Here is a 26,635-nt window from a genome sequence, read left to right as displayed (position 1 = left end):
TTGTAACCAACATTTCCTCTCAGCTCCATGGCAGAATATGTAGAATCGCTGGAAATTAGTTTTGTAACCAACATTTCCTCTCAGCTCTATGGCAGAATATATAGAATCGCTGGAAAAGTGCTTTAAAATTGCACCATTTTCTCTCAGCTACATAGCAAAATGTGTAGAATTGCAGGAAATTAACTTTAAAATGGCAAAAATGTATCTCTGGTCTATGGACAAATACTGAGAATTGCAATAACTACTGTATCTATAACTACTATCTGAACACTACCAGGATTCTATGCCAGATACACAACCTATCTATAACTACTATCTGAACACTACTAGGTACAATAACTACTGTATCTATAACTACTATCTGAACACTACTAGGTACAATAACTACTGTATCTATAACTACTATCTGAACACTACCAGGTACAATAACTACTGTATCTATAACTACTATCTGAACACGACCAGGATTCTATACCAGGTACACAACCTATCTATAACTACTATCTGAACACTACTAGGTACAATAACTACTGTATCTATAACTACTATCTGAACACGACCAGGATTCTATACCAGATACACAACCTATCTATAACTACTATCTGAACACTACCTGGTACAATAACTACTGTATCTATAACTACTATCTGAACACTACTAGGATTCTATACCAGGTACACAACTGTTACTGTAATTTAATTATACCAATATGTATTCATTAATTGAATTCCTTTAATCTGTTTTATGAGAATTTGTAAGATTCTTGTTTGCATAAAATAGACGGAGACCAGTCTTTTCAATAATAGGTAACAGAATTTATTCTCGGAGCGCGCTGCCATGTTACCACGAGCAACCACAAGCAACAGTTTATATATATATATATATATATATATATATATATATATTTATAGTTTATATATATATTTATATATATATATTCTGACCCCCTAGCACATACACAGGACACACAACATAACTGAATTAACTTTTGACCCCTCACCATTATCGATCACCACTTAGCTGACAGTTCTAATTAACAGAAAACCTAGGAAGGCACTCACAGCCTTGTCTAAAACACCCCAGAGCTCAGTTTCGTCGGTTCAACCATAGGTTAACTACCTTATCTGCTTACTTAATCCACAACCCATTTGTTTCTGCCTAGTTGGAATGGTGTTCATTAACTTTAATTACTCCTTGTCCGTGTCACACAATCCCTTCTTATGAACTCATATTGTTAATCAGATATAATAAAACAGAGTAAAGTTTACTTAGCTACAGTTCCATTTAAAATGATTTGTTCAGTCATTTAATCATAATTTTCCTAACAACAACCTATCTATAACTACTATCTGAACACTACCAGGTACAATAACTATTGTATCTATAACTACTATCTGAACACTACTAGGTACAATAACTACTGTATCTATAACTACTATCTGAACACTACCAGGTACAATAACTACTGTATCTATAACTACTATCTGAACACGACCAGGATTCTATACCAGGTACACAACTGCACCTCCCCCATATGGACTCTCTCAACACAACAGTTATCATCCAGTGGGGTGTCATAGTTTTGTATGAACTGACATATAGCGTCAGTCCCTTCAGGACCACAAAGGAAATAAAACTCTGTCTTTATTGTGCTATCTCTGTCACGTTCGGAGCACCTTTGTACTGTGTGGATTGTTTTACTGTGCAGTCAAATCAATCCCTGTCTGCAGCCATTGACAAACTGACTGAGAAGTCTCAGGTGTCAGAGGATGGCACTATGATCTCTGTGCTGAAGATGGAGCATTCACACGCGTCACACCACACACTCCAGGCTGACCACACAACCCAGGCTGACCACACACCCCAGGCTGACCACACACCCCAGGCTGACCACACACCCCAGGCTGTCCACGGCGCCATTGTAGGGGCCAGCGACACAGAGTCTGTTTCTGGAAGGGACAATGAGGTAAGTGTGTGTGTGTGTGCGTGCGTGCGTGCGTATGTGTGTGCGTGCGTGCGTGCGTGCGTATGTGTGTGCGTGCGTGTGTGCGTGCGTGTGTCAGTCATCAGTGTTCTATGTTCTCAGGATGTTTTCTACACTGAGGCAGAGATGGAGAGAAGGCGCATGTCAAGCACATCATCCACCATCTCCTGTACCTCTCAGTCTCACTGGGCCCCTACACCAGACTGGGTGAGTAGGTATCAATCTCACTGGTCCTCTACACCAGACTGGGTGAGTAGGTATCAATCTCACTGGTCCTCTACACCAGACTGGGTGAGTAGGTATCAATCTCACTGGTCCTCTACACCAGACTGGTTGAGTAGGTATCAATCTCACTGGTCCTCTACACCAGACTGGGTGAGTAGGTATCAATCTCACTGGTCCTCTACACCAGACTGGGTGAGTAGGTATCAATCTCACTGGTCCTCTACACCAGACTGGGTGAGTAGGTATCAATCTCACTGGTCCTCTACACCAGACTGGGTGAGTAGGTATCAATCTCACTGGTCCTCTACACCAGACTGGGTGAGTAGGTATCAATCTCACTGGTCCTCTACACCAGACTGGGTGAGTAGGTATCAATCTCACTGGTCCTCTACACCAGACTGGGTGAGTAGGTATCAATCTCACTGGTCCTCTACACCAGACTGGGTGAGTAGGTATCAATCTCACTGGTCCTCTACACCAGACTGGTTGAGTAGGTATCAATCTCACTGGTCCTCTACACCAGACTGGTTGAGTAGTTTTAATAGTAAAATGAAATATTGTCATTTAGAAGACGGTTTTATTCAAGGCCACTTGAAGAACTGTCAACATAGACAGTGAATGCGGGACTCAAACCCACAACCCTGGTGTTGCCATGGCCACACTCCCACAACCCTAACACCAACCCAGATCCATTCTAGATAGAACCCTCTGCAAAGGGTTTTACCCAGCACCAAAAATGGTTCCCCTATGAGGACAAACTGAAGAACCCTGTATGGTTCTACTTAGCACCTTTTGTTCTAAGAGTGTAACGTGTCCCTTCCTTCTCCCTCAGGTCCTCTCCTGGAAGTGTAAGCTCCCCCTACAGACCATAATGCGTCTGCTGCAGGTGCTGGTCCCACAGGTTGAGAAGATCTGTATCGACAAGTAAGTCAAACATCACTGGTCATATTGGTCATCAAAGGTTTACTTCTATGAAGTGTCAGTAGATTCTGTGAAGTTATATTATTGTATATTTTCTAACTTTGCTCCCAACCCCCTCATACAACACACACCATCCATTTAGGAAGAAACACTTTAATGACTGATGATATTTAAATATCTGTTTTTATGTATGTGGAGCCCAAAAAATATTTTCCCTCTCTCTCTCAGAGGTTTGACAGACGAGTCTGAGATCCTGAAGTTCCTCCAGCATGGTACCCTGGTGGGCCTCCTGCCCGTCCCCCATCCCATCCTCATCCGGAAGTACCAGGCCAACGCCGGCACGGCCATGTGGTTCCGCACCTACATGTGGGGAGTGGTCTACCTGCGGTGAGTAGGGCATGATGGGAGCTGTAGTCCTATGGTATTTCACTCATTTTCATGATTCATGTGGGGTTTCATCTGTGTACTTCTTTCTTCTGGGATGTGTTCATTTGGCAACAAATGTTCCAATGCGTTCTCTCTTCCTCTTAGATCTAAGAGGAAATAGTCTCCCAATGTATTTGACATTTGAAACCTTTATTTGTCTTCACAGCAACGTGGACCCGCCCATCTGGTACGACACGGACGTACGTCTCTTTGAGATCCAGAAGATGTAGATAACAGGAAAGAGATGTTGACTGAAGATGGGACTACTTCCTGTCTTGTTCCTGCCCCTTCCTCCTACTGGCACTCTCTCCCTTGAACCTCACCTACCTTCAACTTGCCTCATCATCATCATCATGCTTGCCCCTCACACCTTCTCTTTGACTTTCCCCCGGTTGTGCAAACGTAATGTGGACAATATTGAGAAAGGGGGGGATAGCTAGCACCTACTCCAAAAGCAGGAGGTTGAGTTGTACAAGGTTCGAATTACAGGGGGGGCTAAGAGGGGCTGGGCACCCCTTTTACAAATCAGGACCCCATACCAGAATTGAAATATCTATGTGAAGCCATACCAGAAGTGTCAAAGACATAAACAATGGGCACCCACAAGGGTCAATGTGTAATTCAAACCCCTAGACATGGATGAGGATAGGAGTATTATCTACACTGTGTAAGTACACCCTGAAACCTCAAGACTACAGAATGTCTGTCAAAGCACTGAGACATTAGTGTTAGCAAGCAAACTCTTTCCATCTCCCTTCCTAATCATGGACTCCATGTTAAAGCTCTGTGTGAAAATCAGCTTTGATGGACAGAGTATGGAGAGAGTGATGGAGAGAGTGATGGAGAGAGTGATGGAGAGAGTGATGGAGAGTGTGATGGAGAGAGTATGGAGAGAGTGATGGAGAGAGTATGGAGAGAGTGATGGAGAGAGTATGGAGAGAGTGATGGAGAGAGTGATGGAGAGAGTATGGAGAGAGTATGGAGAGAGTGATGGAGAGAGTATGGAGAGAGTGATGGAGAGTGATGGAGAGAGTATGGAGAGAGTGATGGAGAGAGTGATGGAGAGAGTATGGAGAGAGTGATGGAGAGAGTGATGGAGAGAGTATGGAGAGAGTGATGGAGAGAGTGATGGAGAGAGTGATGGAGAGAGTATGGAGAGAGTATGGAGAGTGATGGAGAGAGGTATGGAGAGAGTGATGGAGAGAGTGATGGAGAGAGTATGGAGAGAGTATGGAGAGAGTGATGGAGAGTATGGAGAGAGTGATGGAGAGAGTGGTGGAGAGAGTGGTGGAGAGAGTGATGGAGAGAGTGGTGGAGAGAGTGATGGAGAGAGTATGGAGAGAGTGATGGAGAGAGTATGGAGAGAGTGATGGAGAGAGTGATGGAGAGAGTGGTGGAGAGAGTGATGGAGAGAGTGGTGGAGAGAGTGGAGAGAGGGTGGAGAGAGTGATGGAGAGAGTGATGGAGAGAGTATGGAGAGAGTGATGGAGAGAGTGGTGGAGAGAGTGGTGGAGAGAGTGATGGAGAGAGTATGGAGAGAGTGATGGAGAGAGTGGTGGAGAGAGTGGTGGAGAGAGTGATGGAGAGAGTATGGAGAGAGTGATGGAGAGAGTGGTGGAGAGAGTGGTGGAGAGAGTGATGGAGAGAGTATGGAGAGAGTGATGGAGAGAGTGGGAGAGAGATTGAGAGAGTGGTGGAGAGAGTGGTGGAGAGAGTGGTGGAGAGAGTGATGGAGAGAGTGATGGAGAGAGTGATGGAGAGAGTGATTGAGAGAGTGGTGGAGAGAGTGATGGAGAGAGTGGTGGAGAGAGTGATGGAGAGAGTGATGGAGAGAGTGGTGGAGAGGAGTATGGAGAGAGTGATGGAGAGAGTGGTGGAGAGAGTGGTGGAGAGAGTGGTGGAGAGAGTGATGGAGAGAGTGGTGGATGGAGAGAGTGATGGAGAGAGTGGTGGAGAGAGTGGTGGAGAGAGTGATGGAGAGAGTGGTGGAGAGAGTGGTGGAGAGAGGGAGAGAGTGATGGAGAGAGTGGGAGAGAGTGGTGGAGAGAGTGATGGAGAGAGTGGTGGAGAGAGTGGTGGAGAGAGTGATGGAGAGAGTATGGAGAGAGGATGGATGGAGAGAGTGGTGGAGAGAGTATGGAGAGAGTGATGGAGAGAGTGATGGAGAGAGTGGTGGATGGATGGAGAGAGTATGGAGAGAGTGATGGAGAGAGTGATGGAGAGAGTGATGGAGAGAGTGATGGAGAGAGTGATGGAGAGAGTGGTGGATGGAGAGAGTGATGGAGAGAGTGATGGAGAGAGTGGTGGAGAGAGTGATGGAGAGAGTGATGGAGAGAGTGATGGAGAGAGTGATGGAGAGAGTGATGGAGAGAGTGATGGAGAGTGATGGAGAGAGTATGGAGAGAGTGATGGAGAGAGTGATGGGAGACATTGGTTACACTTTATTATGACCTTTATGAAGACATTATATAAACTTATACATGTTCAGAAATGATTATACATTTGTAGGAATTCCAATGCTTCTAAATACAGAAATGTTTACTGTTGCTTATTCATGAAATGTATTATAAAGTGTCAAAATTACGCTTTTAGTTAGCAGCCTAAAATATTCTTGGATGGCATTGCTATTTAACATGAATTGTATTTGACACATTAAAGTGAGAATGTGTCATGTTGTGAAATTGCACTTCTCAAATGAGACCTTACTGCTGTGGTCTTTGTAAAGTGGCAATGTGACAAGGGATTGTATCTCGTCAAGAACGTGAAAAGGACACTATTGTCTGTTCCAGACTGAAAGAAACAAATATCCAAACTGACTTCATGTTACTGTGTAAAAGTCAATGGCTATATCTTACATGTACATTGTTATATTTGTCTGCATGTCATTCTGCAATCAGCATTGTCGACTGTAAATACTGTGTTTGATGTTTAAAGTAGTATTTCTTTCTTGAATTATACAGAATATTATATTATAAATTATTCATAAAGGAACCAGCAAAGCCTTTCAATTATTTTATTTGTATTTATTAAGGATCCCCATTAGTTCCTTCCAAGGCAGCAGCTACTCTTCCTGGGGTTTATTATGGATCCCCATTAGTTCCTTCCAAGGCAGCAGCTAGTTCCTTAGTTCCTTCAAGGCAGCAGTTACTTCTTCCTGGGGCAGCAGCTTTTCCTGGGGTTTATTATGGATCCCCATTAGTTCCTTCCAAGGCAGCAGTTATTCTTCCTGGGGTTTATTATGGATCCCCATTAGTTCCTTCCAAGGCAGCAGTTATTCTTCCTGGGGTTTATTATGGATCCCCATTAGTTCCTTCAAGGCAGCAGTTACTCTTCCTGGGGTTTATTATGGATCCCCATTAGTTAAGGATCCTTCCAAAAGGCAGCAGTTACTCTTCCTGGGGTTTATTACCCCATTAGTTCCTTCCAAGGCAGCAGTTTTTCCTGGGGTTTATTGAATTAGTTCCTTCCAAGGCAGCAGTTACTCTTCCTGGGGTTTATTATGGATCCCCATTAGTTCCTTCCAAGGCAGCAGTTACTTTCCTGGGGTTTATTAAGGATCCCATTAGTTCCTTCCAAGGCAGCAGTTACTCTTCCTGGGGTCTAGCAACATTAAGGCAGTTAAATACAATTGAAAATATTTAATGACATTATATTTCATAACACTTTTCACCACATATTAAGTGTGTTCCCTCAGGTCTCTACTACCACATATTTACATTATAAAATCCATATGTACGTGTGCGTAGAGTGTATCTTACTATGTGTAAGTGTGTGTCTGTACCTTTGTGTGTGTCTCTTCACAGTCCCCACTCTTCCATTAGGTGTATTTTTACCTGCTTTTTAAATCTGATTCTACTGTTTGCATCAGTTACCGGATGTGGAATAGAGTTCCATGTAGCCATGGCTCTACATAAAACTGTGCCTCCCATAGTCTGTTCTGGACATGGGGACTGTGAAGAGGCCTCTGGTGGCATGTTTTGTGGGGTATGCATGGGTGTCTGAGCTGTGTGCTAGTATATTAAACAGACAGCTCAGTGCATTCAGCATGTCAACTCTTCTTACAAAAACAATTAGTGATGAAGTCATTCTCTCCTCCACTTTGAGCCGCCATGAGAGAATCACATGCATATTATTAATGTTAGCTCTTCCTGTACATTTAAGGGCCAGCCATGCTGCCCTGTTCTGAGACAATCATAGTTTTCAGAGTAACCTCTTTGTGGCACCTGAACACATGACTGAACAGTAGTCCAGGTGTGACAAAACTAGCCTGTGGGAGCTGCCTTGTTGATAGTGTTGTTAAAAAGGCAGAGGAGCACTTTATTATGGACAGACTTAGCTACTATTGTATCAACATGTTTTGACCATGACAGTTGGTCAACTTGCCTAATTTCCACATTATTTATTGCAAGATTTAGTTGAGGTTTAGGATTTAGTGAATGATTTGTCCCAAATACAATGCTCTTAGTTTTGAAAATATTTAGAACTTATTCCTTGCCACCCATTCTGAAACTAACTGCAGCTCTTTGTTAAGTGTTGCAGTGATTTCACCCACTGTAGTAGCTGATGTGTAGAGTGTTGAGTCATCCGCATACATAGACACACTGGCTTTACTAAAAAGCTAGTGGTATGTCATTAGTAAAGATTGAAAAAAGTAAAGGGCCTAGACAACTGACCTGGGGAATTCCTGATTGTACCTGGATTATGTTGGAGAGGCTTCCATTAAAGAACACCCTCTGTGTTCTGTTTGACAAGTAACTCTTCATCCACAATATAGTTGTCACGGTCGTCGTATGGAGGAGACCAAGGCACAGCGTGGTAAGCATACATACTTCTTTAATAAAGAAAGAACACTGAACAAACTAACATAATGAACCTTGACGCAAATATGAGTAGTGCAGACAGGAAACTAAACATAGAATAAGAACCCACAAATACCCTATGGCAAATGGCTAACTAAATATGGTCCCCAATCAGAGACAACGATAGACAGCTGCCTCTGATTGGGAACCAATTCAGGCCACCATATACCTAGACTTACAAAACCCCTTAGATATACAAAAAACCCTAGACAATTTCAAAAACTAACATACCCACCGTCGTCACACCCTGACCTGACCAAAATAATAAAGAAAACAAAGATAATTAAGGTCAGGGCGTGACAATAGTAGGGGGTGTAAAGCCATAGCACATACGTTTTTCCAGCAGAAGACTATGATCAACATTGCCAAAAGCCACACTGAAGTCTAACAAAACATCTCCTACAATCTTTGTATCTTCAATTTCTTTCCGCCAATCTTCAGTCATTTGTGTAAGTGCCATGCTTCTTGAATGTCCTTCCCTTTAAGCGTGCTTCCCTAAAGTTTACTAAGGGTTGGTAAAAGGCTGATTGGTCAGCTATTTGAGCCAGGACAGGTGGCTTTATTATTCTTGGGTAGCAGAATATCTTTTGCTTCCCTCCTGGCCTAGGGGCACACACCTTCTAGTAGGCTTTGATTGAAGGAATGGGAAATAGGAGTGGCAATATCGTCTGCTTTTATTCTGTCATTTTCCATCCAAGTTGTCAGACCCCGGTGGCTTGTCATTGTTGATAGATATTACAATCATATTGCATTTGAAGGAACCATAAGATGTCATATAGAATTTTCTGATATCGAAAGCCTGTCGCATGCTTCCCAGTCAACAACTCATGCACATTTCTAATTAAATTCTGTGACTTTTTTTATTAGTTTCATTTTGAGCACACACATTTTTTTTTCTTGAGGCAAGTCGAAATTCGGTAGCCGAAGTCTACGCCCCCTTCGTCGGTGATTGGTAAACAGTACTACTCCTAATAGGAGTAGGAATTATGGACGGGATTCATTCAATGAGACACAACTAGTTTAAAAAAAGATTGTATTACTTACTTCACCAAACATCTTCGTTTAGATGTACAGCTGCATGACTGAGACCTCCTCAGCAAAAAAATGTCAAAATGAATTACATATTTCTGGATTTATCTTAGAATAATTCTGACTATTTTGAGGAAGTGTATACTGGCTATGATGTTGTTACGGCATCGCAAGAGTTTTTTTTTATCCCTTTGTTTTTCAAGTTAAGTTCTTTAAAGGGAGTATGTGAGGAACAGATGTTTGCTTTGCCTAACCAAGGTCTGCTAGGAGCAGTGGTATGTCTTGTGGTATGTCTTTACACAGTAGTTGTACTTTTTTCTGCTTTTCATTATTTACTCCATAGGTGGAAGTTGTCATCCCTGTGTATTCACATGAGGGAGCCAACTATAGGCCCTATTCAAATTCCATATAAGTTTCCTTACTCCCTTCCTTGGAGTAATCACTGATAAATAACATGACTGAACAGGTGAAAGTCTTGTGGGAATCAACCCAATGACCTCACCTTTAATAATGTCATGTAGATCATTCACAATTTTGCATAGCCTTATCGGTGTCTTGGGGAAATAAATTGTAGTGTCACAAAACATCACCTATATCAGCACAACTATACACATTTTGTCTGGTGCAGATAGTTGAGAAAATAAACGAATGCAGGTCGTTTCAGGAGGATGTGACGTTCAGTCCTAGCCTGGTCCCAGATCTTGGAGGTGCTGTCTTGCCAATTTGGCAAGGCTGTGTGAATTGTCTATCTGCCACTAACTTTGTCATGACAACACAAACACTGTCAACTTGGCAAGACACAATCAGATCTGGGACAAGGTTAGTTGAGTTATGTAACACAAATACTGCTTCTCAATCTGCCGCATCTGCCGATTTCGCACTTCCGCATCTGCAGTGACCAGGGGGCAGACCATGAGACATCCTGAGACGGTCTTCAAACTAATATGACCACCCTATGGAAAGATGAGACATCCTGAGACGGTCTTCAAACTAATATGACCACTCTATGGAAAGATGAGACATCCTGAGACGGTCTTCAAACTAATATGACCACCCAAAGGGAGTCTATATACATTGCGTGCAAAAGGCATGAGGAGGTAGGCGAATAATTACAATTTTGCAGATTAACACTGGAGTGATAAATGATCAGATGGTTATGTACAGGTAGAGATATTGGTGTGCAAAAGAGCAGAAAAGTAAATAAATAAAAACAGTATGGGGATGAGGTAGGTAAAAATGGGTGGGCTATTTACCGATAGACTATGTACAGCTGCAGCGATCGGTTAGCTGCTAAGATAGCAGATGTTTGAAATTGGTGAGGAGATAAAATTCTCCAACTTCAGCGATTTTTGCAATTCATTCCTGTCACAGGCAGCAGAGATCTGGAACGAAAGGCGGCCAAATGCGGTGTTGGCTTTAGGGATGATCAGTGAGATACACATGCTGGAGCGCGTGCTACGGATGGGTGTTGCCATCGTGACCAGTGAACTGAGATAAGGCGGAGCTTTACCTAGCATGGACTTGTAGATGACCTGGAGCCAGTGGGTCTGGCGACGAATATGTAGCGAGGGCCAGCCGACTAGAGCATACAAGTCGCAGTGGTGGGTGGTATAAGGTGCTTTAGTGACAAAACGGATGGCACTGTGATAAACTGCATCCAGTTTGCTGAGTAGAGTGTTGGAAGCAATTTTGTAGATGACATCGCCAAAGTCGAGGATCGGTAGGATAGTCAGTTTTACTAGGGTAAGTTTGGCGACGTGAGTGAAGGAGGCTTTGTTGCGGAATAGAAAGCCGACTCTTGATTTGATTTTCGATTGGAGATGTTTGATATGAGTCTGGAAGGAGAGTTTACAGTCTAGCCAGACACCTAGGTACTTATAGATGTCCACATATTCAAGGTCGGAACTATCCAGGGTGGTGATGCTAGTCGGGCGTGCGGGTGCAGGCAGCGAACGGTTGAAAAGCATGCATTTGGTTTTACTAGCGTTTAAGAGCAGTTGGAGGCCACGGAAGGAGTGTTGTATGGCATTGAAGCTCGTTTGGAGGTTAGATAGCACAGTGTCCAAGGACGGGCCGGAAGTATATAGAATGGTGTCGTCTGCGTAGAGGTGGATCAGGGAATCGCCCGCAGCAAGAGCAACATCATTGATTTATACAGAGAAAAGAGTCATCCGAAAAACCGAGGCTACTGAGTCTGCCGATAAGAATATGGTGATTGACAGAGTCGAAAGCCTTGGCAAGGTTGATGAAGACGGCTGCACAGTACTGTCTTTTATCGAGGGGGGTGACTGTGGCAGCTTTCCAATCCTTGGGGATCTCAGACGATATGAAAGAGAGGTTGAACAGGCTGGTAATAGGGGTTGCGACAATGGCGGCGGATAGTTTCAGAAATAGAGGGTCCAGATTGTCAAGCCCAGCTGATTTGTACGGGTCCAGATTTTGCAGCTCTTTCAGAACATCTGCTATCTGGATTTGGGTAAAGGAGAACCTGGAGAGGCTTGGGCGAGTAGCTGCGGGGGGGGCGGAGCTGTTGGCCGAGGTTGGAGGAGCCAGGCGGAAGGCATGGCCAGCCGTTGAGAAATGCTTGTTGAAGTTTTCGATAATCATGGATTTATCAGTGGTGACCGTGTTACCTAGCCTCAGTGCAGTGGGCAGCTTGGCGGAGGTGCTCTTGTTCTCCATGGACTTCACAGTGTCCCAGAACTTTTTGGAGTTGGAGCTACAGGATGCAAATTTCTGCCTGAAGAAGCTGGCCTTAGCTTTCCTGACTGACTGCGTGTATTGGTTCCTGACTTCCCTGAACAGTTGCATATCGCGGGGACTATTCGATGCTATTGCAGTCCGCCACAGGATGTTTTTGTGCTGGTCGAGGGCAGTCAGGTCTGGAGTGAACCAAGGGCTATATCTGTTCTTAGTTCTGCATTATTTTGAACGGAGCATGCTTATCTAAAATGGTGAGGAAGTATCTTTTAAAGAATGACCAGGCATCCTCAACTGACGGGATGAGGTCAATGTCCTTCCAGGATACCCGGGCCAGGTCGATTAGAAAGGCCTGCTCACAGAAGTGTTTTAGGGAGCATTTGACAGTGATGAGGGGTGGTCGTTTGACTGCGGCTCCGTAGCGGATACAGGCAATGAGGCAGTGATCGCTGAGATCCTGGTTGAAGACAGCGGAGGTATATTTGGAGAGCCAGTTGGTCAGGATGAAGTCTATGAGGGTGCCCTTGTTTACAGATTTAGGGTTGTACCTGGTGGGTTCCTTGATGATTTGTGTGAGATTGAGGGCATCTAGCTTAGATTGTAAGACTGCCGGGGTGTTAAGCATATCCCAGTTTAGGTCACCTAACAGAACAAACTCTGAAGCTAGATGGGGGGCGATCAATTCACAAATGGTGTCCAGGGCACAGCTGGGAGCTGAGGGGGGTCGGTAGCAGGCGGCAACAGTGAGAGACTTATTTCTGGAGAGAGTAATTTTCAAAATTAGTAGTTCGAACTGTTTGGGTATGGACCTGGAAAGTATGACATTACTTTGCAGGCTATCTCTGCAGTAGACTGCAACTCCTCCCCCTTTGGCAGTTCTATCTTGACGGAAAAAAACTATGACCACCCTATGGAAAGATGAGACATCCTGAGGCGGTCTTCAAACTAATATGACCACCCTATGGAAAGATGAGACATCCTGAGACGGTCTTCAAACTAATATGACCACCCTATGGAAAGATGAGACATCCTGAGACGGTCTTCAAACTAATATGACCACTCTATGGAAAGATGACTCTCACGACTACGACCCCCACAAGTGTCACTGGAATCGTCTGAAGCTAACCGGTTTTAAAAAATGAATGGAAGTATGGAGGTAGTTTTGTCCTACCCCCAAAAAAGTATTAAATATGTTTTCAAAAAACATACAAATATTTCCTGAGGTTTCTTATACGTATGTCCTACGTATGTCCTAGACATAGGACAGACACATCAAAACCTTATTCCTTATGATCCATTTTTTGACTGTCTTTTTCAATGTGTTTTGATAGTAGTAAAGGCCAAATTCAATATTTTATCAAATCATTTAAAAAATATTTGTTAAATATATATATATATTTAAATTTGTAATCAAATAGCTAAATGATCCATGGTATGACCATCTTTCTTTAATATTAGAGTTTATATGGTTTTCTTTTACTATATAACAACAATGCAATTTAATTACATTTGGCATTTAACAATAACTTGACAGACATGAATATACAGAGCACCCGGAAAGCACCCAGACTCCCCGCCTGCCCGCCCCCCGCCAAGCCACAGCCCCATTCCAAGACGGACCAAATAAAAAACAACCTAATCCATTCTAGGGCAAGGCTCCAATGCAACAAAATGTAAAAAAGTCAGGGGTGTGGACGCCCCCAAACGCACCACGCACACAACGATAGAAAAGGAAACAAACTTTTCATTTTTTACCCACCTCCCCCCACAACCCCCCACCTCCCCCACAACCCCCCACCTCCCCCCCCAACAAAAGGAAAAAAGTAACAACTATGTATGTATGTAGTCCATCAGGTCATTACATATTGTTTTCACTTTCTGTCTCTGAGAGAAAATGTCCCCAGATGTCAGAAAAGTTAGCGAGATTACCATTCATTTTACAAATCAAGCTTTCATATGAAGCTGTTTCTGCCAAGGCCACATACCATTTACCATTTTTCCGTATTGTCTGACTTTCATGTCTGAAAAGTAATGATGGACTGTTGTTTCTCTTTGCTTTTTTCAGCTGTTCTTGCAATAATATGGACTTGGTCTTTTACCAAATAGGGCTATCTTCTTTATACCCTGCACCTTGTCACAACACAACTGATTGGCTCAAACGCATTAAGAAGGAAAGAAACTCCACAAATTAACTTTTAACAAGGCACACCTGTTAATTGAAATGCATTCCAGGTGACTACCTCATGAACCTGGTTGAGAGAATGCCAAGAGTGTGCAAAGCTGTCATCAAGGCAAAGGGGTGCTATTGGAAGAATCTCAAAGATAAAATATATTTTTGGTTACTACATGATTCCTTATGTGTTATTTAATAGTTTTGATGTCTTCACTACTATTCTACAATGTAGAAAATAATTTAAAAAATGAGAAAAACCCTTGAATGAGTAGGTGTTCTAAAACTTTTGACAGGTAGTGTATGTCACTCAATTCAGTACTTCCTAGTTCCATGTATAAAACTGTTATTTCAGTTATATTAAAACTAGGAAGATCTAGTTCCTCCCAAGTGGTGCAGTGGTCTAAGGCACTGCATTGATCTCTAGCTGTGGTTTGAGTCCAGGCTTGACTTAGCCGGCCGTGACCTGGCGACAGGTGGGGGACGCACAATTGGCCCGTGGTCTGGGTTAGGGAGGGTTTGGCTGGCAGGGATGTCCTTGTCCCATCGTGCTCTAGTGGCGGGCCGGGCGCAATACGCGCTGACACGGTCGCCTCTCCCGAGTCCGTACTGGAGTTGCAGTGATGAGACAAGACTGTAACTACCAATAGGATACCATGAAAACATTACTGGAAAGTTTAATAAATTGTGACAATAAAATAATAACAAGGGTTATAATACCAATATTAAAAACTCAATGCCCCTTTCCTAAGAATACTTTAAAATCTCAAAATCATCTGGGAAAAAATGAAATAATGGCAATAGAAAAATAATAACTCATGATCTACAGCAATTCTTTAAGTGGACGACAGTTGTTGTTTTTTACTTAGGCTGCTTAATAAGTGACAACGAACAACAAATGTATAAAGATAACTTTATTCCATTACTCAACAATATAAAAGCAGATCTATTTAAATGGAACAATCTTCCCATTCATTTTCCAGGTAGAATAAACCTCTTCAAAATGTCATGGCTCCCGAAGTTTTTGTATTTATTTTCGGTAATACCAATTACCGTGGCGAATACATTTTTTAAAATGTATACTCGGTCATTACAGACTTTATGGGCAAATAAAATTCATAGAATAGAAAGGAAAGTTTTCCATCTTCCTAAATTTGATGGTGGTTTTAACCACCCAGACTTGGAATTGTATCAACTCGCCACCCAAGGCTTTTACTTGCGACATGCAGTTAAATACACTAAAGATGAACAATGGGTAAATATTGAAGATGCGAATGCTCATCTTTTTACGTGTTTATTTCCTAAGGATAAAGATAACAACTTCACAGAACATGAACAACTTCACAGATAAGAACATGAACAACTTCACAGATAAGAACATGAACAACTTCACAGATAAGAGCAACATAACAATATGGAAGAACATGTAACGTGTTCTACAAGAACCAACATCACTCCCTAAAAACACAACCTTATGGAACAATTCTTGGATAGCTTTTCAGAATTCACCGATAAATTGGTACACATGGAAAACTAAGAAGTTACATGTAAAAAAAAAAAAAAGCAATTTGAAATCGTTTGGACATCAGAGCAACCTTAAAAAAAAAAAAAAAAAACATTTCAGAAAATGATGTTCATATGATAGGGAAGAAAAGCTTGCAGAGAGCCTATCCAACTGACGATCTCCTAGAAAAAAATATACAAGCTCTAGGAACCAAGAATTAAAAACAATTGACGTTGACACAAGAAGGAGGGAAAGTTGTAACATAACTAACGAAATTATGCTTAATCCAGTATAAATTAACGCATAGATATTTTTGATACAAGAGACAGAATTCACATATTCTTCAGCACAAGGGCAGAGGCATGTCTTAAGTGTAAAATTAATAATAACTCCATAATCCATGCTTTCTGGGAATGCTATAAAGTCCAAAAGTTGTGGGCAGAGCTAGAAAATTGGCTGTCAGAAGTATTACAATGTAAACTTACTTTTAATCCGTCTGTCTGGACATTTCAAGACATGGCATATGGGGGGGGGGTAGTGAGACACCCAATGGGCTGCAAGATTCTCTTCTCATCACTATTCTTGAAAAGATGTATACAAAAAACATAGAAATCAATCCACCATCACTAACACAATGGAAAAACCTATTGATTTATTATTGAAATGTTGAAATAGCATGGGCCACCGAGAAAAACAAATTGGTACAATTTAAGGCCAAGTGGCAAACAATAATTCAGGCACTAGGGAGGGGCATGTGAGCATAAAGGTCTGGGCAGATGAGACATAGTTGTTGTTCTAGGGAGGGGCATGTGAGCATAAAGGTCTGGGCAGATGAGACATAGTTGTTGTTCTAGGGATGGGCATGTGAGCATACAGGTCTGGGCAGATGTGGTGTAGTTGTTGTTTCTGTGCGGCTGTAAATGGTTGTTCATTAGTATACATTTGTATTTGTTGTGGGAATAAAATAAAGCATGTTATAATATTTAATAAAAATATTATACAAAAATATTTCAGAATAGTTTCTGTCATTTTCCAGCTTAGGAGGTTAGGAAGACCTCAAAGAGGCTGGCGACTGAGTGCATACGGTAAAAGATTCCGAAAGGGAGTCCGATATTCACAACAGCCGCCCACATGGTGAACTCGTAAAACTCTGCTCCAATCGTGTTGTCAAACTGGGGGCGGGCGCCAAACGCCGGCATGATCCAGAGCTGTCAACGGAAACAGAATAAAGATGTTCAGTCCAATCTTTCAACTTAAACATACTAGTTAGGATCATACTCTACTATGATGTATTGTACTGTAGAAATAACCAGTCACCCCGTTTTCATGAGCAAGTTATGCATACATATATTTGTTATACTTTAAATGATGGTTCAGCAGTTTCATCTTCTTTTCGAAGTACCTCGGGTGTTGAAGTTGATTCCAAATGCTTCTCCCCAATTTCGTGGTATCCAATTGGTAGTTACAGTTTTGTCCCATCGCTGCAACTCCCATACGGACTCGGGAGAGGCGAAGGTCGAGAGCTGTGTGTCCTCCAAAACACAACCCAGCCAAGCCACACTGCCTCTTGACACAACGCCCACTTAACCTGGAAGCCAAACGCACCAATGTTTCGGAGGAAACACCGTACACCTGGCGACCGTGTCAGCATGCATTGCGCCCGGCCCGCCACAGGAGTCGCTATTGTGCGTTGGGACAAGAACATCCCTGCCGGCCTAACCCAGACGACACTGGGCCAATTGTGCCCCGCCTCATGGGTCTCCTAGTCTCGGCCAGCTGCCACAAAGCATGGACACAAACCAAGATCTCTAGTGGCACAGCTAGAACTGTGATGCAGTACAGCTAGCACAGTGATGCAGTGCCTTAAACCACCGCGCCACTCAGGAGGCCCTAGTTTTATCCAAACTTAATAAAAACTGTTTTGGATGAAAGGACAACATCCTAGGTTAACAAGCCCTTTAAAAGAGCCATTTTGAAAAGGACAGTGGTGGGTACTCAGTAGGCTACTCACAAGGATGTTGCAGAGCAGCAGAAATGCACAGATCTCCTTCAGGGCCCTCCTCTTCCAGGTCAGCCTATGGCGCTGAGGAAGGGGGAGCTAGAAGGAGCAGAAGGAGCAACATGCATACTGTGAACTGTGAGGGCCGGGGACGTCTTGGTCTCCATGAATGTCCCTGGGAGGTTGTGTATGTCTCTATGGGTTTGGGCTTGAAGGACGTATGGGTTTGTGAATACAGAGGCCCGGTGGATGTCTTCGTGGAAGGGCTCACGATGGAGGCCCTCGATGATGAAGATGTTCTGCAGGCAGAGCTGGATCACAGTGAGCAGGGAGACAGCCAGGTTGAGAGCGTTGAGGTGGCCCTCGGCCCCCGTTGCCACCACAGCCACGATGGTGAAATAACAGATGGTGAACTGTCCGAATGAGGCGCCGATCAGCAAGCCTACATCCAGGCTCCGTGTGGGGTTCTTCCCCGACACGTGGTCCCTCTGGTCCAGCCGGTAGATGGCGCAACCAGCCACGGTCGAGACGGACATGAGCGTCACAGCCACAGTGTTCATCACGTAGTGTATCATCAGCGCCGTGTCACGTTTCCCCGGTTCCCCCGACTCCACGTCCACCTTGTAGATGACAAAGGTTCCCAGGCCCGCCACCAGCATGACCAGCCCGACCGCAGGCCCCACCAGCACGTCCTTCAGGCGGAAATGGAGCGAGTGGTGGTTGTGCTCGTCTACCAGGCGGCCCACGTTCTTCCACATGACGTAGGCCATGGCCGAGGCAAACAGGCTGTACTCGATGTTGAATGGGTACAGGTAGTAATAGGCCTTTTCTAAGACGGCACAGGCAGAGTGGCTGCAGTTACAGCTGCTGGATCCACCAGGGGCTGAAATAAAATGAAACATTATTGTTTGACTCTGAGGTTATGTTTTGTTATGTCGGTTGGTTGTATTTCATAGTCGACAGTAATTCTATTTAAATACAGTAAGTTCAGAAAGTAAACTGAAAATGTATTTTATATTTTATTGATCCTTCAATTTAAACAAGGAATTCCCATTTCAGTTTACATACTGAATTGAAATGGAATTGAACCCTTAAACAAGGAATTCCCATTTCAGTTTACATACTGAATTGAAATGGAATTGAACCCTTAAACAAGGAATTCCCATTTCAGTTTACATACTGAATTGAAATGGAATTGAACCCTTAAACAAGGAATTCCCATTTCAGTTTACATACTGAATTGAAATGGAATTGAACCCTTAAACAGGGAATTCCCATTTCAGTTTACATACTGAATTGAAATGGAATTGAACCCTTAAACAAGGAATTCCCATTTCAGTTTACATACTGAATTGAAATGGAATTGAACCCAACCCTGTAGTATTAAGATTCAACAGACCAATGTTCTCTACCTCTGATGTCATAGGAATGTGTGCTGTTGCCGTCCTCTGGTAGAACAACAGTCTGGTGTATGGACTCCTCTGTGACTGCTGCCATCCACAACATCAGATTGGTAGACAGAGTCAACATCAGCCCACAGCTTCAAGAGGGAAACACAGGAGTTGAATAGAATAGAATACTAACTATTTTTATATCCTATTTAATTCTGTAATAATATAATATAACATAATATAATAGATAAGACTTTATGCTTCCCAAGGGGAATGTTAAATGTCCAACCATCAATTTACATAATTAAACCGTAATAAATTAACTTATACAGTAGCAGTTAGTTACCCTCACCGAGTTATGTTCTGTTGTAGCTGTACACAGTCTTTAGCGTGGAGCCAGAGGAAGTATGTCTGAGAAAGATACAATGATCACCTATACTTGCATTTTCCCACCAGCCAAATCCCTCAGTGGTTTCCTTAATGTTATATCACCTAATGGAAGCTCCATTTGAGATGTCAGAACTTGTGTTCTTACCTGGACAAGTATGAATAGAGCTTGTACGACAGGGAACGCTATCTTCACAGCAGAGTCACAGTGCAGGTAGCCTACGTAGTTAGCAATCTTAAACACGTCCATAATCAGACTGCATAAGCCTAACAGCACCAGTCCACCTAGAGAAAAAAACTCACACTTATTCAATAATCACACTCATTAAAAACAATGGGTGAATGTAAAACTTTGCCTAGGTATAGTGAATGATATCCTATTAGAATAGAACTCTTCCCCAATCCAAAGAGAGATTATTCATGTCCAGTGATTTTAACAGAAATAAATATTATTAAATGGATGCTCTGGCATTTTGGCAATGAGGCCCTTAATCTACTTCAATCAATCAATCACATGTATTTATAAATCCCATTTTACATCAGCAGATGTCACAAAGTGCTGAAAAGGAACCCAGTCTAAAACCCCAAATAGCAAGCAATGCAGTTGTAGAAGCACGCATGGTGGCTAGGAAAAACAGCAGCAGGCCAGGGCCAACTACTTCCCCAGGGTCAGATGTACTCTTGGATACCATGTCCAGTGATTTTAACAGAAAGAGAGATTATTAATTTCCAGTGATTTTAACAGAGAGAGCGATTATTAATGTCCAGTGATTTTAACAGAGAGAGATTATTAATGTCCAGTGATTTTAACAGAGAGAGAGATTATTAATGTCCAGTGATTTTAACAGAGAGAGAGATTATTAATTTCCAGTGATTTTAACAGAGAGAGAGAGATGATTAATTTCCAGTGATTTTAACAGAGAGAGAGATGATTAATTTCCAGTGATTTTAACAGAGCGATTATTAATTTCCAGTGATTTTAACAGAGAGATTATTAATTTCCAGTGATTTTAACAGAGAGAGAGAGATTATTAATTTCCAGTGATTTTAACAGAAAGAGACATTATTAATTTCCTGTGATTTTAACAGAGAGAGAGATTATTAATTTCCAGTGATTTTAACAGAGATAGAGATTATTAATGTCCAGCGATTTTAACAGAGAGATAATTAATTTCCAGTGATTTTAACAGAGAGAGATTATTAATTTCCAGTGATTTTAACAGCGAGAGAGAGATTATTAATTTCCAGTGATTTTAACAGAGAGAGAGATGATTAATTTCCTGTGATTTTAACAGAGAGAGAGGGATTATTAATTTCCAGTGATTTTAACAGAGAGAGAGATTATTAATGTCCAGTTATTTTAACAGAGAGAGAGATTATTAATGTCCAGTGATTTTAACAGAGAGGGAGATTATTAATTTCCAGTGATTTTAACAGAGAGAGAGAGAGATTATTAATTTCCAGTGATTTTAACAGAGAGAGAGATTATTAATGTCCAGTGATTTTAACAGAGAGAGAGATTATTAATTTCCAGTGATTTTAACAGAGAGAGAGATTATTAATTTCCAGTGATTTTAACAGAGAGAGATTATTAATTTCCAGTGATTTTAACAGAGAGAGAGAGATTATTAATTTCCAGTGATTTTAACAGAGAGATTATTAATTTCCAGTAATTTTAACAGAGAGAGAGATTATTAATGTCCAGTGATTTTAACAGAGAGGGAGATTATTAATTTCCAGTGATTTTAACAGAGAGAGAGATTATTAATTTCCAGTGATTTTAACAGAAAGAGAGATTATTAATTTCAGTGATTTTAACAGAGAGATTATTAATTTCCAGTGATTTTAACAGAAAGAGAGATTTTTATTAATTTCCAGTGATTTTAACAGAGAGAGAGATTATTAATGTCCAGTGATTTTAACAGAGAGAGATTATTAATTTCCAGTGATTTTAACAGAGAGAGAGATATTAATGTCCAGTGATTTTAACAGAGAGAGATTATTAATTTCCAGTGATTTTAACAGAGAGAGAGATTTTAACAGAGATTATTAATTTCCAGTGATTTTAACAGAGAGAGAGATTATTAATTTCCAGTGATTTTAACAGAGCGATTATTAATTTCCAGTGATTTTAACAGAGAGATTATTAATTTCCAGTGATTTTAACAGAGAGAGAGAGATTATTAATTTCCAGTGATTTTAACAGAAAGAGACATTATTAATTTCCAGTGATTTTAACAGAGAGAGAGATTATTAATTTCCAGTGATTTTAACAGAGAGAGAGATTATTAATGTCCAGTGATTTTAACAGAGAGATAATTAATTTCCAGTGATTTTAACAGAGAGAGATTATTAATTTCCAGTGATTTTAACAGCTAGAGAGAGATTATTAATGTCCAGTGATTTTAACAGAGAGAGAGAGATATTAATTTCCAGTGATTTTAACAGAGAGAGAGAGAGATTATTAATTTCCAGTGATTTTAACAGAGAGAGATTATTAATGTCCAGTGATTTTAACAGAGAGAGATTAGTAATTTCCAGTGATTTTAACAGAGAGAGATTAATTTCCAGTGATTTTAACAGAGAGATTAAATTTCCAGTGATTTTAACAGAGAGAGAGATTATTAATTTCCAGTGATTTTAACAGAGAGAGGAGATTATTAATTTCCAGTGATTTTAACAGAGAGAGAGATTATTAATTTCCAGTGATTTTAACAGAGAGAGAGATTATTAATGTCCAGTGATTTTAACAGAAAGAGAGATTATTAATTTCCAGTGATTTTAACAGAGAGAGATTATTAATTTCCAGTGATTTTAACAGAGAGAGATTATTAATTTCCAGTGATTTTAACAGAGAGATTATTAATTTCCAGTGATTTTAACAGAGAGAGAGATTATTAATTTCCAGTGATTTTAACAGAGAGAGAGAGATTATTAATTTCCAGTGATTTTAACAGAGAGGAGATTATTAATTTCCAGTGATTTTAACAGAGAGAGAGAGAGTGATTTTAACAGATTATTAATTTCCAGTGATTTTAACAGAAAGAGAGATTATTAATTTCCAGTGATTTTAACAGAGAGAGAGATTATTAATTTCCAGTGATTTTAACAGAGAGAGATTATTAATTTCTAGTGATTTTAACAGAGAGAGAGATTATTAATGTCCAGTGATTTTAACAGAGAGATTATTAATTTCCAGTGATTTTCATTTCTAATTTTAGAGAGAGAGATTATTAATTTCCAGTGATTTTAACAGATTTTAACAGAGAGAGAGATTATTAATTTCCAGTGATTTTAACAGAGAGAGAGATTATTAATTTCCAGTGATTTTAACAGAGAGAGATTATTAATTTCCAGTGATTTTAACAGAGAGAGATTATTGATTTCCAGTGATTTTAACAGAGAGATTATTAATTTCCACTGATTTTAACAGAGAGAGAGATGATTAATTTCCAGTGATTTTACCAGAAAGAGAGATTATTAATTTCCAGTGATTTTAACCGAGAGAGATATGATTAATGTCCAGTGATTTTAACAGAGAGATAATTAATGTCCAGTGATATTAACAGAGAGAGAGAGATGATTAATGTCCAGTGATTTTAACAGAGAGAGAGAGATGATTAATTTCCAGTGATTTTAACAGAGAGAGAGATTATTCATTTCCAGTGATTTTCAGGGAAAAACAAAAACTGTGAACTCTGGAAAAGTTTCTGGAATTTAGCAGCTATAGACCCAGAAGATCAGAAAAGCATGCGTCTTCTCTTACCCCTGAGCCACACAGGCCCAGCATAGCTATCCTTGTAGAGCACGGCATGATCTTCCCTGGATGTGTAGATGGTGTAGTACAGCATCCAGGCAGTGGTGAGGATGACGAGGACGATGAGGAAGATCTGCAGGTTGATGGCGTTGATCTTAACGTTGTTGAAGACACTGCCACTGACCAGAGCAATACCTAGGATCAGGACATTGACCGTGATGATGCTAGAGAGTAGCCAGCTGCGGTTACGGCCCCTCTCGCTCACCGTGCCCCTGCTGGTCGAGAAGATGTCGCTCCCCCTCATCATACTCCCCGCCTGGACTCCCAAGTGGATGGAACGCCGGATGGAAGGGAGGGTGGGCGGGGGGGATATGTAGCCCTCCTCAACCGCCATCTCAGCTTCAGATGTCATCTTGCTGGATTCGCATGAAAAGAAGCCAAAGGTCAAGTCCATGATGTTTCTCATTCTGCAAAGGTCTAGTCCACAGTTTGTTTGTGGTTTGTTACAATCCAAGCAATCTTTGTTCAAAATGTCATATCCAATCCAAAGGTAGAAGCTCTAATGAGTTCAGAAAGTATGTCTGTTCTGATCAGAGTTGTGTGAACACCTAACCGTCCACTCAAAGGCTCTGCCTGTATAAAGAGGTCCCTCCTTCCCGTAACCCAGCTTCTAACCTCATGTCATCATCAATGTCAAGCCCATCAGTGATATGACATTGTTTATCATCAGAAGCAGTGCCCCGCCCATCATGCTCCTGCTGTAACGATAGACCACGAGGGATACGAACCATAGACCACAATGGGGGGTAATTTACAATTACACATTAACACAGGAACCAGCATCACCCTTCATGTCCTGAAGTGGTTTAACAGAGCTGGAATGTTGGCTTCATTATATGATGGGGCCATAAAGGCCACTAGGGACAATAGCTCATCTGTTCACCCCTTTCTTTATGACTCTGAATGGCCCTGAGGTTGACAGGAAATCGAAGACAGACACCTTAGGCAAATCAGCTGACCACCTTGATTATCCCTATAAATTACATAACTTGTTTAGAGACGTCAGATCAAGTTTTTAAGAGGCACGGCCACACCTGTTAAATGAATTATCCTGAATGGTGGCAGTGGTCTAAGGCACTGCATCTTAGTGCAAGAGGTGTAACTACAGTCCCTGGTTTGAATCCAGGCTGTCACATCCGTCTGTGATTGGGAGTCCCATAGGGTGGCGCACAATTGGCCCAGTGTCGTCCAGGTTTGGCTGGGGTAGGCCGTCATCGTAAATAAGAATTGGTTCTTAACTGACATGCCTAGTTAAATAAAACAAACAAATAAAACGGAGCAGTTCAGTCATCTTCAGCCAATACATCCAGCCTTCATCATGTTCTTACAGCCTATATTCTTACCTCCTTGTTGATTGATATATTGAATTGTGTCCATTTTCTGTTTTAGAAAGATTTGCACACATATGAAAAGATAGATGGTGTCATCTTAAAAGGAATGAAGTGGTGAATAAAGAGCTCAGCCATGTGCTCCATGTCAGTAACAACCACATCATCAACATTAAGGGACATGTGCTCCTTGTCAGTAACAACCACATCATCAACATTAAGGGACATGTGCTCCATGTCCGTAACAACCACATCATCAACATTAAGGGACATGTGCTCCTTGTCCGTAACAACCACATCATCAACATTAAGGGACATGTGCTCCATGTCAGTAACAACCACATCATCAACATTAAGGGACATGTGCTCCATGTCCGTAACAACCACATCATCAACATTAAGGGACATGTGCTCCTTGTCCGTAACAACCACATCATCAACATTAAGGGACATGTGCTCCATGTCCGTAACAACCACATCATCAACATTAAGGGACATGTGCTCCTTGTCCGTAACAACCACATCATCAACATTAAGGGACATGTGCTCCATGTCAACAACCACATCATCAACATTAAGGGACATGTGCTCCTTGTCAGTAACAACCACATCATCAACATTAAGGGACATGTGCTCCATGTCAGTAACAACCACATCATCAACATTAAGGGACATGTGCTCCTTGTCAGTAACAACCACATCATCAACATTAAGGGACATGTGCTCCTTGTCAGTAACAACCACATCATCAACATTAAGGGACATGTGCTCCTTGTCAGGAACAACCACATCATCAACATTATGGCTCCTTGTCAGTAACAACCACATCAACATTATGGGACATGCTCCTTGTCAGTAACAACCACATCATCAACATTAAGGGACATGTGCTCCTTGTCAGTAACAACCACATCATCAACATTATGGGACATGTGCTCCTTGTCAGAACAACCACATCATCAACATTATGGGACATGTGCTCCTTGTCAGTAACAACCACATCATCAACATTATGGGACATTTGTCAGTTCTCAACAGGTCTTTCAACATTATGGGACAACATTAAGGGACATGTTTTGTCAGTAGAACCACATCATCAACATTAAGGGGTTAGACCCACATCATCAACATTAACATGTGCTCCGTCAAAGTAAACATTAATGTGCTTTCAACATTAAGCCTTCCGGATAGCCTGACTGCACTTATTTCTAATTTGCCTGAGACCCACAGAGAGAGAACTGCAGTCATTTGGCCTGGATAGTATGTGTGAACGAGAGCCAGTCATCCTGAGTATGTGTGCCGAGCGATTTGCCAAATAGAATTCTTGAGGTGGAGTAACTCTGCCAGATCACGGTCGAACCAGGGGCTGAACCTGTTTTTAATTCTCATTTTCTTTATGGGCGCATAATTGTTAACGATACCAATGAAAATATCAAAAAAGAAGGTCCAAGCATCTTCGACAGAGAAGATCAAGCTGATTCTATACCAATTTACAGAGGCCTGGTCCTGAAGGAAGACTTGCTCATTAAAGTTTTTTAGCAAGAGTCTATGACAAATCAGGACAGGTTGTTTCACTGAGCAGCCGTTACAAACACAGGCTGTAAAATAGTGATCACTAAGGTCATTACACAAAACACCAGACTGATACCTATCAGGATTATTTGTAAGGATAACATCAAGGAGAGTAGCCTTTTCTGGGTGTTTGGAGTCATATTTTGTGGGATTGGTAATAATCTGAGAAAGATTTAGGGAGTCCCATTGCTTTAGGACCTGGTCAAGTATGTCCCAGCGTAGGTCACCTAGCAGGACAAATTCAGACTTAGTGTAAGGGGCCAGGAGAGACCTTAGGGCATTTAGGGTACAAGGCCGGTGCTGATAGTGGCCGATAACACCCA

At 41.5% G+C, this 26,635-nt stretch overlaps 1 protein-coding gene and 1 pseudogene across 1 annotated transcript; one reads left to right on the top strand and one right to left on the bottom strand.

Moving 5' to 3' along the window:
* The window catches only part of LOC121838756, a 37,185-nt pseudogene extending 33,140 nt beyond the window's left edge, over positions 1-4,045 (top strand).
* Positions 4,046-16,831: 12,786 nt separating this feature from the next.
* Positions 16,832-24,021, bottom strand: LOC121845414 (proton channel OTOP2-like). Its single transcript, XM_042316764.1, has 6 exons — positions 23,362-24,021; positions 19,744-19,880; positions 19,561-19,619; positions 19,230-19,357; positions 17,830-18,700; positions 16,832-17,026 (listed from the first exon to the last, which is right to left on the bottom strand). Exons 1-5 carry the CDS (start codon positions 23,816-23,818, stop codon positions 17,889-17,891), a joined length of 1,593 nt encoding a protein of 530 aa, XP_042172698.1. The 5' UTR covers positions 23,819-24,021; the 3' UTR covers positions 16,832-17,026; positions 17,830-17,888.
* Positions 24,022-26,635: the final 2,614 nt, after the last annotated feature.

This window comes from Oncorhynchus tshawytscha, unplaced genomic scaffold (assembly GCF_018296145.1).
Source record: "Oncorhynchus tshawytscha isolate Ot180627B unplaced genomic scaffold, Otsh_v2.0 Un_contig_6607_pilon_pilon, whole genome shotgun sequence".
Classification (NCBI taxonomy): domain Eukaryota; kingdom Metazoa; phylum Chordata; class Actinopteri; order Salmoniformes; family Salmonidae; genus Oncorhynchus; species Oncorhynchus tshawytscha.
The sequence above is the reverse complement of the archived record's forward strand: the minus strand, read 5'-3'. Positions and strand labels throughout refer to the sequence as shown.

Coding starts and splice junctions, on each gene's coding strand:
- LOC121845414 (XM_042316764.1), bottom strand. CDS start 23,818: ATGAGAAACATCATGGACTTGACCTTTGGCTTCTTTTCATGCGAATCC. Junction 19,881..23,361: donor TGGGCCTGTGTGGCTCAGGG/GTAAGAGAAGAC, acceptor TTTTTTCTCTAG/GTGGACTGGTGCTGTTAGGC. Junction 19,358..19,560: donor CTACAACAGAACATAACTCG/GTGAGGGTAACT, acceptor TCCCTCTTGAAG/CTGTGGGCTGATGTTGACTC.